A 13,693-nucleotide genomic window follows, 5' to 3' on the forward strand; every position below is an offset into this window, starting at 1 on the left:
CAGACTCCTGCCATTTCACTGCCTGCTTGCTCATTAAATCTCTTTCTGTTATGGTCAGTGCATAGTAAATAGAAATAACCCTAAGAATACTGTGGATGAATAGCTATTTTGGCTGTTAGAAACTGAAAAGTGAGCCGTTCCAGTAGCTAAGTTTTCAGGAAGCTTAGTTAGGCAGGAAAGCGTTTTCCACTTTAAGCAAATGAACTTCAAAAATATTTATTCATAAAACTATATTTCTCACCCTTTAAAAGAACAAGTCATGTTCATTAGGGACAATTTGAACTTTACAGACAAGCAGACAGAGGAGTTTAAAAATCAGTTGTAGTTTCACTCCATTCCAATATTTTTTCTCTTCAGTTGTTGTGACTGTTATTCAAGTATTTGTGATCCTACTGTATGGGTAGTGTTACATGCAAAACATTTAAAAATATATACAACATTTTTTTCTAATTATAAAACAATGTAGGTTCTTTATAGAACAGAAGAGTATAAAGAAGAAAAATAAAAATCCCCATTGAGGACTTGACTTAATTTAAGTTGATCTCAGGCTATTTAACATTAGCTTGATTTAGGCAGTCTAGCCTTTTACCTATTTTGTGAAACTTAATTGATTTTAATGGTTTCAATCTTTAAAATAACCATGATGCATTATAAAAATACTGATTTTATTTTCTAGGTGTCTGGGCCACTAAACCAATTTTAAAAGGCAAAAAATTTGGGCCATTTGTTGGTGATAAGAAAAAAAGATCTCAGGTTAAGAATAATGTATACATGTGGGAGGTAAGAAGTAATTCTGATTCTTTGTTTTTCAGAGTTTTATGAAATAATTATTCTGTTCTCTCAGAATTTGACATTTTGAAATTAAAACAATCATTTTAATGTGTTCTTTAAAATCAAGAATATTTTTATTAAAGAGAAAATGTGTTTCCCTGGATACAGACTGCTATTTATATATGCTTTTGTATTTTGAAACTGCTTGGCTGTCCTCAACAATAAATGTCAAATCCATGTTTTATATTGCCGTGTCCAAGGTGTTTTGCTTTGCAACTAAGACTTTGACTTCCTGTTCGATGGTTTGTCACTTCACAGGCTTCCAGATAAACCCCATAAAAGACACTATGGTGGCTGCAAAGAAAGCACTGTTAGGTTCTTCTCTATATTTTAGAAAGTAATTTCGGTGTTGCTAGGAGATTCAGAGTTGGATATATTTAGCATATGGCTCATATATAGCGCTTGTAATTTTTCAGGAGTTTTTCATCTATTAATTTCATGTTTTCCGAGCAATCCTGGAAGACAGCAGGGCATCTGCACGCTCCTTTGAGAGGGGAAGCAGTCAGGAGACAGAGCTGAGCTCTCCTTCTCTGTGGGGCTCCACTCGAGAGGCCTGTAGATGCAGAACTAGAATGCATCTCTCCCTGCCTCACTGGAGGCAGTTAAGGTTTTCATTGCATTGCCTGAGTTCAAATCCTACCTCTAGCTTCGTGACTTGGAGCAGGGTATATAACCTCTGGGCTAGAAAACCCTCAATTTAAAAAACAGAGATAAAAGATATCTCCTAGGATAGTTGTGAAGATCAAATTTGTCATTGTTGCTTTTGTTGTTCCCTGGGGTATTGCATAGGAATTCAGCATTTGTGATGAATTTAGTTCAAGTCAGTGCCCCCTGGAAGCCCCCTGAATTCTTAAAGGAGCTCCATGGTGTGACTCCTTTTCAAAACAAGTTAAGTTTTTGGCTGGTGAGGAAAAGCATTCCTATTAGATTGTCTGAAATTGAATCACATCTGTTTTTTACACATTAACATATAAAAGCCTAAAAATAAAATATGGCTAGGAAATGTGTGGACACTTTTCATCAAGAAGTTCTGTGGCATTTGTATGGTTGAGGTACGCTGCTATTTTTCTTCATGCTCTAAGCTGTTTCCAACTCAAAAATCCGACAGTTTCTCCCAATAATTTTGAGTTCTTTGTTTCTTATGAATTTGTTATAATGTATCTTCTGACTCTTAAAGGGGGGTGTCTTAGGAAATGAGGATTTACCACAAGAGTCATTGCATTCTGTTATTTCACCACTTTTGAGGTGTAAGAGTTCTGTGTTTGTAGAAAAGCTGCCTGGCCAAAAAATGTTAAGATAATGCCTGCGTGATTAAAAATGTCTTGAACACAAAATTATTCTCCCAAATAAACTGCATTTTTAATTTTAGATGTTTCCCAAGGGAAAGTAACAAATTTGCCCACCAGGTTTAGCACTACGTTTAGTGAGAATAATGTCAAGGAACCAGAAACTGCTTACTCTAGTGCTGTGTTGATAACGCTGATCTTGAACAAGTGCCATCAATATTAAACTTAAGTTAGTAGTACCTATTTTATCCCATGTAACAACTTGATATTGTTGGGCATATCGTATCATTTATTAATAGTCCTTTTTGTAAATTAAGCTTCATTTGCATTGAGATTCATACATAGTATGACTTGATAGTTGCTGAGAATTTGGAACCATGACTTATTAGAATTTCTTCTATAAACCTGTTAACATCCCATTGTTAATGTAAGATACTTCTTATATACTGTACTACTAGAGTTTGCAAATCCTTGATAAGAATCCTAGTTCTTATCAAGGGTGGCTTTTGTCTTCCTGCAATTAAAAAAAAACTCATTCAAGTAGTTCTGACTACAAAGTATACATTTGCTATAGAAACCTGTAAGCCTTTTGCTCTGTTAAAATAAAAGTCAATAGATGTGACATACATGTGTAAGTGTGTATATGGCAAAGGAAGTATAAATTATAATGTAAATATTTCTTAGAAAGAATAAAATGAACATTGAGGTAAGACTTAGTAGTTTCCCATTAATTTATTCCAGCTCTGCTCTTACCCTCAGACCTGCATCAGAATGCCTTGTATTAATGTAACAGGAATGGCTTATCATCAGAATCTCATCTTGGGTATTTGTTCTTCCATCAAATCCCCTAAGACCATCTTATCTTTTAGCAGCAGGGTCTTAGACCCCAGCCAGAATTCCATCTTAAAGCTAATCTAAGACAGTGTTAAATTGCTCTCCTTGAGCCCTTGATTATCTAACCCAGTCTTAAGTTCTCTGAGCTTTCACTGAAAACATTCTGTTAAATCAGAAATAACAGGAGAGGAACAGTAGAGTATCCTCAGGGTGAATGCACAAAATAGGTTCTCACAAGGAGAGCGCGTTCTTCGATGGGTTTCTGGCAGGGAGCCACCAGCTAGCTGGCGCTCGGGACTTGGTGTTTTCGTTCTCTTGACTCTCCCCATCCGCGCCGAGGAATCTGCCGTATTTTAAAACCACCTCTGATAAAAGCCTTTTAGATGTACTTTTATGGGACTCAAATTGCTTCTAATTAACAGAACTTTAGAATTGCTTGGATAAGAATTATTTTAGTAAGCTTTGTTTTTTTTTTAAATACACTTCTTTTTTTTTTGGTGCAGTTTTAGGTTCACGGCAAAATTGAGCAAACAGTACAGATAGTTCCCAAATACCCGCTGTCCCCACACATGCACTGCCTTCCCCACTATCAACCTCCTGCGGCAGAGTGGGGCCTTTGTCAGCCTATGAACCCGCATTGACACGTCGTTATTACCCAAAGTCCACAGTTTACATTAGCGGTCACTCTTTGTGTTATATGTTCTAATAAATCTTTTAAAATTTAAAATTAATACATGCTCAATACATGCTCACTGCAACATAATAGAAACAATACAGAAAAATATATACAAGAACATAAAAATCACTGAAACGCCTACCATCCAGGCACAACCACTGTGAACATCTTCCTGAACGTTCTTTTAACTCCTTGCTTTGCTGCTTCTCTGTTTTCAGCCTCACATATACACTGGTACATTTACAACCCGTATGTAGAAATTTTTACAATTGAGATCAAACAGTACATGCAGTTTATAATGCTTTTTTTGCTTTCAGTATCTTGTGGACATATCTATGTGGACTACTTATTTATGTTATTGTTTCTTTCCCTCTCTCCCTCCCTCCCTCCCTTCCTTCCTTTCTTTTTTTTTTTTGAGACAGGGTCTTGCTCTGTTGCCCAGGCTGAAATGCAGTGGCATGTTCACAGCTCATCCTCTACCTCCTGGGCTCAAGTGGTCTTTCTGCCTCAGCCTCCCGAGTAGCTGGGACAGGCCTGTGCCACTATGCTTAGCTAATTTTTGTATTTTTGGTAGAGATGGGGTTTCACCATATTGCCCAGGCTGTTCTTGAACTCACGGGCTCATGGGCTCAAGCGATCTGCCCGTCTCAGCCTTCCAAAGTGCTGGGATTACAGGTGCGAGCCACTGCACCTGGCTTATTTACATCATTATTCCTACGCCTACCCAGAATTTCATTGTATACCATTCATGATTTATTTAACCAAGCCTTATGTTGGACGTTTAAATTATTTTAGTGTTTTTATGATTATAAATAATTCTTCAAAGTATAAAACTCACTGTATATAAATATGTGTTGACTTGTCTGTTTTCTTAAATTTCTAGAAGTATAAATGTTGTCAAAAAGTTATATACATTTTAACTTTTTATAAATTTTGCCAAACGTTTTCCCTCCAGAAGGATTGTACTATTAATTATTTATACAACCACCAAGGGTATATGTTTCTTGCCAGCCTTTTAAAATCCAGTATTGTTAATCTTTTTAATATTATATAGTTAAAAATATCAGTTTTTATAGAGGAAGACCAGTGGTCACTGCTTCTATTAATATTTGCATTTTATTCATTCAGGCAACAAATTTTGAGGTCAGGAGGATAGAGGGAAGAAAGTAAAATTGCATGTCAGTTAAGATTGATAGAGAAATTGTCTCTGTATAATGAGAAGACTTTAATGTAATTTTTAAAAGATATGTAAACATTTTTTATCAGTCAGCGCTGCTATGATTAAATATTAACAGGTGAGTTTTATAGTCCTCGCTATCTCAGTTCTTCTGATTTCAAATTATTTGTAAGTTAAAATTGCAAGCAAGAAGAAGAGAGAGAAGTCAGCCAGCTGATTCTGCAGAACCTTTTCTCAGAAAGTACTTTTCAGCTCTCAGTGCTGCTTTCTAGCAGTGGGAAAAGGTTTGGATCACTAAGGAAATCCAACCTGCCACCTGTTTATTTCAGCGCTGGAGCTAAGAATGGTTTTTACATTTTTAAATGGTTGGAAAAATAAAAACGTTTTGTGACATATGAAAATTATATGAAATTCAAATTTCAGTTCATGAGTAAAGTTTTATTGGAACACAGCTATGGTCATTCATCTAAATATTACGTACGGCTTCTTTTGCCCCATAATTGCAGAGTTGAGCAGTGGTGATGGAGACCAAATGGCCTGCAAAACTGCAGATATTTGTGTGTGGCCCTTTACAGAAAGTTTGCTCAGCCTTGGTCTTGATGTGTCGGGAAGAGTAGCAGTAGGAGTGAATGTGGTGATGTCTGGTTTCAGGTTTGCTGAGAAGCTGAGTGGTTAATAGCAGTGCATAGGTTTTGAACAAAGTAATTAAAGGTGGGATGGCTGTAGAATTGGTTGTCATAGAAACAGATGAGTCAATTACATTCCTCTTCTCTCAGGAACTGCAGGACAGATGAGGACATTGAAGTACAGAGAATTAAGTGATCTTTTTGAACAGGTTAACTTGTACTCAGATTGGCAGCTTGGTCTGGTGCAAAAAAAAAAAAATTCTCTTTGAGAGTTTGTTTATTCATTCATTTAACCCCTATTAAACTTCTAGCACGTACCAGGCACTGTCCTAAGTTCTTCAACACCATGCTGGGCATAAAATGTTTGTGGTGTTATAAACTACTGGTAATACCTCACGGAAATTTTTATTTGTGGAATAAAGGAATACTAGAAATGACCTAGATCTTTCCACAGGAGAGAAATCTGAGTTCTACGTGCCTTCATGAAGTTCCTAACAAATCTGTTAGGAACTTACTGTCATTTAAAAGTAGGAATAAATTTAAAAAAGATGATCTCACTTTGGTAAAAAAGTGTTTCAATGAAAGCCTTTTTAAAATAAAGGCCTTTTTAAAAATAATATTCTTAGAATATTAGTCCTGGAATCAGGCCAGGAGCCCGTTTCTTGGTTGATTATTCAGTCTTCTTCCTGTTAGCAAAGCCCAGAGACTTACACTTTTTTGTGTTGTGGACCCTTTTGAGAATCTCCCCAGAAAACACACAAATGCACATATGTACACAAAATTTTGCATGTTACCTATCGGATTATATGGGATTCTTAAACATCTATGGTTCATAGATAGAACTTCTGATTTAAGAGTGAAAATAAATTATTTGTCCAGTAGCTGTTCATTGGGTGCCTACTGTGAACCAGTTAACATTCATTGTGCATTTGTTGTCGGGAGATTTTCCAGAATATTTGTCTACTTGTAATATAAAATCTAGTCAGTCTAATTTTAAAAGAGAGGCTCTGTTAGTGCGGCTTCAAGGGCTTGAGAGGCCAAGCTATTTATTTTTTAAATTTGTGTTTTAGGATCTCTATAAAAGTCACTTGTATATTGGGAAATGTGCTCTGACAAGTGTGCTTATTGAAATAAAATGTGCTGTCACCTGTTAGATTCTCTTTTATTTCCCTTATTCTAGAATTTTCAGAACATTTTAGAATACAATGATGTATTAGAATAGTTCTTAAAATAACTCTCGGATCTCCTACAGTCATCTGAGCAGTGAAGTAGTTGATACTGAAGACCCATTTTTGTCTGTGGTCACCAGGAAGTTAATTTTGTAGGATGTCAGTTTTACAGTCTTCAGCAAACCCTTCAGGTGTCTAATTCTGTAACTGAAAAACAACTGGAATTTGAACATACCAAGAAGGTATAGTATTTTCTAGCTAGCAATGTCAATCAAATCCTTTATTTAAAAAAGGCTTTCATTGAAACACTTTTTTACCAAAGGGAGATTATCTTTTTTTTCTTTATTCCTACTTTTAAATGAGGGTAAGTTCCTACCAGATTTGTTTTACTACAAATTAGATAATATATATGAAATTAGTTGATATAGACGTCTCTGGCTCAGTTAATGTTAGTTGAACCTGAACACCAAAGAAAAACACTTGGATTGGATGATGATGATTTTTTTTTTGTAGAGTTCTTTTAAAAATATAACCAAGTAGACCTTATTCCTTCTATCTACCTGGATGTTTGTACCCATTAAATGAGGTGATGAATATCCTTAAATACCCTAATTTGATTATTACACATGCTACGCATGTATCAGAATAACACATGTACTCCGTAAGTACAATTATTGCATATCAGTGATTTTTTAAAATAGATGCTATAGATATTTTCCTCATTAACAAATATGAGTTGAAATAGAAAAAGATTACCAATTCAGTAATCTCTTAATTATTGCCTAGAATCGCTTTTTCCCCTAATGTTAGAGGATATGGGCTGTATTTTGAACCAAGAAAATGAGAATAATAATGGGTAAGGGTGTAGATTCCAGAACTGACATCCAAAAGTTCTCCGAGTCAAGGTTTACCGACGGGCACTCATTGGAGGTTAAATGTGAACCTCCTGCCTATCTTTTGGGAACAGACAAGGGAAGTGCAAAGCAGGGTGTAGATTATAACATTGGAAATTCAACAAGCTAGATCCCCAGAAAAATGAAAATGTGAAAAGGAGCCTCAGGAGGTGTGGACAAAGGCCCACTGAAATGGGAGCTCAGGTCTCCAAGAGAGATTATGTCTCCATGTGTTAGAGCCCCAGGTTACGTGCAGTGGAAGGGAAATCCAGAGAACAGCCAGCAGAAACGGTTTTATTGCTGTAGACTCTAACTTTGGAGAGCTGGTTTGAGTGAAGAGAAATTTTCTCTCAACATGGGAGTTGCTATAGTATGAGGAGGTTTCTTCATTGCCTTGTCCTAATTCCTGAGTGGTTTCTATCAAAATAAGCTGGTTACTGTAAGTTTTGATTGAGTGAGGTGCTTATAGGTGAACAGTTGAGGATTCCAATGATGGTATGTTTGCAATAGTTGAATCAGAAATTTTTTTTAATTTATAAATTTGAATTAATACATGTAATAGGTAGATGATAAGGAAGGCTATAAGTTATAACCCTCACTCCTATCCCCTGAGGTAACTAATAATTTGGTTTGTTCTTTGCAAACCTTTCTCTATATAGCATAAAATATTTAATTTTGAATGTGTGTTTAAATTGGCACGTGCACTAAAATTTGAATTTAGATTATTTTATAGCTATTTTATAACTGGATTAAATGGAATGGAAATTGAGTGGTATGAAAATTACATTCTGCTTGACAAGAATTACTACTCAGTCTCTGTTAGGTGGTAGAGGCAGAAAGGAGGTAGGGCTTGACTAACTTGTGGGAGATTAGGGATGGAAAGAAGGGTCTGGAAAGAGGGAAAATAGAAAGGCAAGCTGAGAACTCCTTGCCTGTCTGCATATCTGTTTTATTTTGGCATAGGAAGAAATGAGGGGATCAGGTTTGAATCCTGGCTGTGATTTTTAGTGACTTAATTGTCCTGTTGAAGTTACCAACCTTCCATAAGTTTGTTTACTTATAAAGGAGCTTAGTGATATTTCATAGTTATTTTATAAATTTTTTTTTTTTTTTTTTTGAGACGGAGCTTTTGCTCTTGTTGCCCAGGCTGTAGTGCAATGGGGCGATCTCAGCTCACTGCAACCCCCGCCTCCTAGGTTCAAGCTATTGTCCTGCATCAGCCTCCTGCGTAGCTGGGATTACAGGTGCCTGTCACCATGCCCAGCTAATTTTTTGTATTTTTAGTAGAGACAGGATTTCACCATGTTGGCCAGGCTGGTCTCGAACTCTTGACCTCAGGTGATCGACCCGCCTCGGCCTCCCAAAGTGCTGGGATTATAGGCATCACGCCAGGCCTATTTTATAAATTCTTAAAAGAGTTAAATAACGTGTAAGTCATCTAGCCCACTGCTTGGTTCAGTGGTCCCTCTCTTTCTTCGTTCTTTCGAAGTAGGGAGTTTGAATTTGAAAGTTAGTTAACTTGTCAAAATTCATTTTTCATGGTACATAATTAGATACCTTTGCCTTTTTAAAAAGGACTGTTTTATAGACTAAATCAATAAAAAGATAATTGATTATAAGGTAGTATTTCTCTGGGATCAAGTCAGTTGAATATTTGTTGGCCCTTATAAAGATCTGGAAATTAGTTATTCATTGATAGTTAGAGGAAGCAAAATTATGTCACATTTTGGAGATAGGGTCGGTGTGTCAATCACTGAAATTAATTTGATTGAAAACAAAGGTTTGACCAAGTAAGATGGGAATTGTATGAAAACACATTTTAATCTCAGTTTCTTAAACATAAGTTGAACTCTCAATAAAAATGTGAAAGCTATAAGATTTTTAGAAATATCTGTGGAGGAAGAGGAAGATGAGGAGGATTTTAGCTTAGCATTCAGCAGACCATTCAGACCTTTGGCTACCTTCATTCAAACTTAGGTTTTCATTCAGAAGACTAACTTGCTTTTCCCACCTTCCTCTCATTTTTACCATGTAGAATATACCAAATCAGTGGGGGAAAGATAGAAAATTAAAGAAAATAAAAATTACGGATTATCCCCCTTCTCAGAGAAAACCATTGCTGACATTTTAATGTATTTAGTTTCAGATTATTTTTCTTTTCATATTCATGTGTTCATATACTTAAAACAAAAATGACATACTTTAAAAATACTTTTTATAAATGCTTTTTTATTTATTTTTTATTTATTTATTTTTTTTAAGACAGAGTTTCACTCTGTCGCCCAGGCTGGAGTGCAGTGGCGCGATCTCGGTTCACTGCAAGCTCCACCCCCCGGGTTTACGCCATTCTCCTGCCTCAGTCTCCCAAGTAGCTGGGACTACAGGTGCCTGCCACCACACCTGGCTAATTTTTTTGTATTTTTAGTAGAGACGGGGTTTTGCCGTGTTAGCCAGGATGGTCTCCATCTCCTGACCTCATAATCCACCTGTCTCGGCCTCCCAAAGTGCTGGGATTAAAGGCATGAGCCACCATGACTGGCCTATAAATGCTTTATTCAATCAAATGTATTGTGAATGCCTTTATGCTGATAAATGTATTTCCACAACATCTGGTTATCTTTGCTCTCTTCTAATTACAGAAATAATGCATGTTTATTGGAAAAAGTTTTCAAGTATATCGGTATATCTAATAGGAAATAAATCTTGCCATACAATCTAATTAATCATTTGTACCACAGTACTTTTTAGTGTCTTAGGTTTCAGCTATATGGATGGACCATAATTTACTGAGTTAATTCCATATTGTTTTCCATTTAGCCATGAATTAGAAGCAATTTACACTAAACCACACTGCTGTGAACATTTTTGTATATACATCTGGGTACAGTTGTCCAATGATCTCATTAGAATGAATTCCTACAAGTGTATGTGCTGGTTAGTGTGTGTATATTTTAAAGATTTTTTTTTTTTTTTTTTTTGGTCAGGTACTGCTAAATTCTTTCCAAAATCAATGTGTTTTCTGATCAGCAGTGTTTGGGGGAATATCTGTTTTTTTCCACACCCTTTCCTATCTTTAAGAAAAATTTTTTGTGTGTGCCCATTTAAAAGGTTAAAACTGTTTTAACTTTCAAGTTATTTTTTATTAACTGAGTTTACTATTACGAGGTTTTGGCTACGTGTATTCGTTTGTGAATTACTTCTTGGCCTATTTCTAAAAATTGAAGTGTCATCTTTTTCTACAAAAACAACTATTCCCTTTTTGTACATCAGTCAGTATGACTTAGAAGATGCCTTAGTCTCCTCTGAAACAAAATGAGTTACGTATGAATAAAAAATTTACTCAACTGTAACACTTTGCTTTTTGCATATGGCTGTATTGACCTGAGAGCCAGGAAGTTCTGGCACAACCTGTATTTTTATCCTGAGGCAGGTAGATAGACTCCAGCTACCTTGTGAACTGTGTGGTTTTCTTGGCAACTCTCTCTGTGTTTGTCTCTGCAGTCTCATCAGTCTTGGTAGCTGTGCCAGTATTCGGGTGAGGAGTGAGTGGGACTCTGTCATCACTGCAGTAAATTAAAGTGAAACTTACTATCCCTGAGCCCAGGGGCAGCTGATATTGCAGATGGGGGAATAATGTCTGTGTAAGTTACTGTGTACAGATACTCTCCTTGGTGCCTATGGTGATTAAAGTAACTACAATGCACCTTGTAGCATGGTACCTGTTACACAGTAGATGCTCATTAGATGTTGGTAGTTCAGTTAACCAGGATGGTCAAGGAAGGCAGTGATAAATAGAAGACAAGCAGATCTGAGTTGAAGCCCTTCTTTATGACAGTTAAACAGGTGACTTTGGGAAAGTTATTTAACTTTTGAGCCTCAATTTTCACATGTTGAAAGGAGAGCTAATAAGCCTGCTACATAGGGTTAAATGAGATAATATGTCAGGCATGTAGCATTATGCCTGATGTTTGACTTTCCAGAGGAAGAAGGCAGTGTTAGGGCCCGGTAAGGTGGATGCTGCCGCTTGGCAATCACAGGCCTAGACACCCAGGCATGCCCAGAAGAGCACCATCCTCACTATCAGTGGGCAGAGTGGGAGCTTTGTTCCAGAAGGAAAGGTGCAGTGAAGAAAGGTGATTAATGTGGGGAGGGGAGGGACGAAGGCATGAATGATGGGAATAATGAGGAAAAAATGGAAACATCTAGATTATATTCTTTCTTCCTAAAAATAAAGTAAAAGACTCATTTCTTTTGCCCAGCACGTCTGTCAGCCAGTTGATTCTGCAGTTCTGTTTCAGTGCCTACTCGAGTGTTTTGTAGACTGGTTTTGGGAAAATGTGTATGTGTGTGTATATATATATATATATATATATATATATATATATATATATATATATGCATGTATACACAAAATTAAAGTTAAAAATAGTTGCCAAATAGATGTTCTTTTAAAATGAAGGATGATAAATAAGTGCTGGAAGCCTCTGTGGGAGGAATTGATGTGGGTGAGAAGGGAAGGCTTCTTGCAAGAGGAGATTTGATTTGACTCCTGAAAGGGGTTGAAGTTTTGGTCCTTTTCTTTTTGAAGGCCACTGATATTTCCCAGAGTCTGTTCCATTGCCCCTTCGTCCTTGCAGATGCTTTGGATGGAGTCTATTTTAAGGGTCAGCTGAGTTTGCAGAAGCATCATATCCTGTCACCCATGTGCCTGGTTCACAATGCGTGTTCACTCCTGAAGTCCCTGTCAACCCTGCCAGAAAGGGACCTGCTGAATTGTATAGCCTGGCGGGGCCAGGTGCCATACTCGATTAGCGGAGCAGCCCAGAAAGCTTGGGATCTTTGTGCTGCTGAACACCACTGCAAACTGTTTTCCTTTCTAAGTCACACTTTACGGAGCATAGTTGTCATTTGTCTCTGTGTACATATTTGTAAAGCATTTGGAGATACCAAGCATGTTAACTGTAGCTCTTTAAGAGTGTGTGTGTGTGTGCGGGGGTGGTGGGGCGGGTGGAAACAAGCCTAAGTAGAAAAATAGTGAGAATTACACTTTTGAATTCCAGTTTTCACCTTGAATTTGTCTTTTCTCTGTCGCTTGTTTTGTTTTTATGAAATGCTTTATATAGAGTACTTGCATATAATGAAAAAGAATTATCCTTAAAAGTTAAAAAATGGAAACATTTTAAAGATACTCCTATTTTAACAAAAGTTTTTTATTTTTCTCCATTTTCAAGGTATATTACCCAAATTTGGGATGGATGTGCATTGATGCCACTGATCCAGAGAAGGGAAACTGGCTGCGATATGTGAATTGGGCTTGCTCAGGAGAAGAGCAAAATTTATTCCCACTGGAAATCAACAGAGCCATTTACTATAAAACTTTAAAGGTAACAGTGTTAGAATTAATTTACTGTTAGTTACACTGCTTATGTTTTCCTTTTTTTTTTTTGAGACGGTCTCATTCTGTTGCCCAGGCTGGAGTGCAGGGGCTCCATCACAGCTCACTGCAGCCTAAGCCTCCCCAGGCTTGGGTGATCCTCGGACTTCAACCTCCTGAGTAGCCAGGACTATGGGCACATGCCACCACACCTGGCTAAGTTTTGAATTTTTTGTAAAGACAGAGCTTTGCTATGTTATCCAGGCTGGTCGCAAACTGCTGGGCTCAGCGATCTACCTGCCTTAGCCTCCCAAAGTGCTGGGATTACCGGCACAAGCCACAATGCCTGGGCTTGCTTATGTTTTTCTAATGCTGTCCTTAGTTGTGACTGACAATGATTTTGCAGACCTGGAAAGGATTATATTTGGAAGTGCTTCATCCACACTCTCAAGATTCTGTGTTTTAATATATGGTTGCTGTGTGTGTCAGGGAGCTAAAGCATGAAGATCGTGTTAAGTAATTACACAGTGCATCTTTAAAGATACTGATGAGTTAAGCATGTGGCAGCTGCTTCCCTCCTCCGATGACACAGAGGCATTGGGAACTGTCTGGCAGATTTATCCAACTGTAAGAAACTATCAGTAGGTATGGTGGGTCTGTGTTAACTGAATACACATTGTTAGTCTTTGATATTAATGCAGCCTTGGATTAGCTTTTCTTTTCCCTAAATTTTACTGAGAATAGAAATTGAACAGAACATGTTTCTTCCTTCTGCCAAATTTTTCCTTGGAGATATTAATTGTTGAAAAGAAGAAAGTCATGTTTTA

The 13,693-nt window shown here is 37.0% G+C and overlaps 1 protein-coding gene across 8 annotated transcripts in view; it reads left to right on the forward strand.

Moving 5' to 3' along the window:
- The window catches only part of PRDM2 (PR/SET domain 2), a 127,440-nt gene that overhangs the window by 32,596 nt on the left and 81,151 nt on the right, over window positions 1-13,693 (forward strand). For 7 of the 8 annotated variants that reach the window (XM_021936250.2, XM_021936252.2, XM_009197708.4 and 4 more), the window contains 2 exons: window positions 677-780; window positions 12,724-12,876. In XM_021936250.2, coding sequence (XP_021791942.1) covers window positions 677-780; window positions 12,724-12,876 — 257 coding nt within the window. The remainder of the gene's footprint in view (window positions 1-676; window positions 781-12,723; window positions 12,877-13,693) is intronic. The other variant, XM_017957365.3, reaches the window with a different exon arrangement.

This window comes from Papio anubis, chromosome 1, assembly GCF_008728515.1.
Source record: "Papio anubis isolate 15944 chromosome 1, Panubis1.0, whole genome shotgun sequence".
Classification (NCBI taxonomy): Eukaryota; Metazoa; Chordata; class Mammalia; order Primates; family Cercopithecidae; genus Papio; species Papio anubis.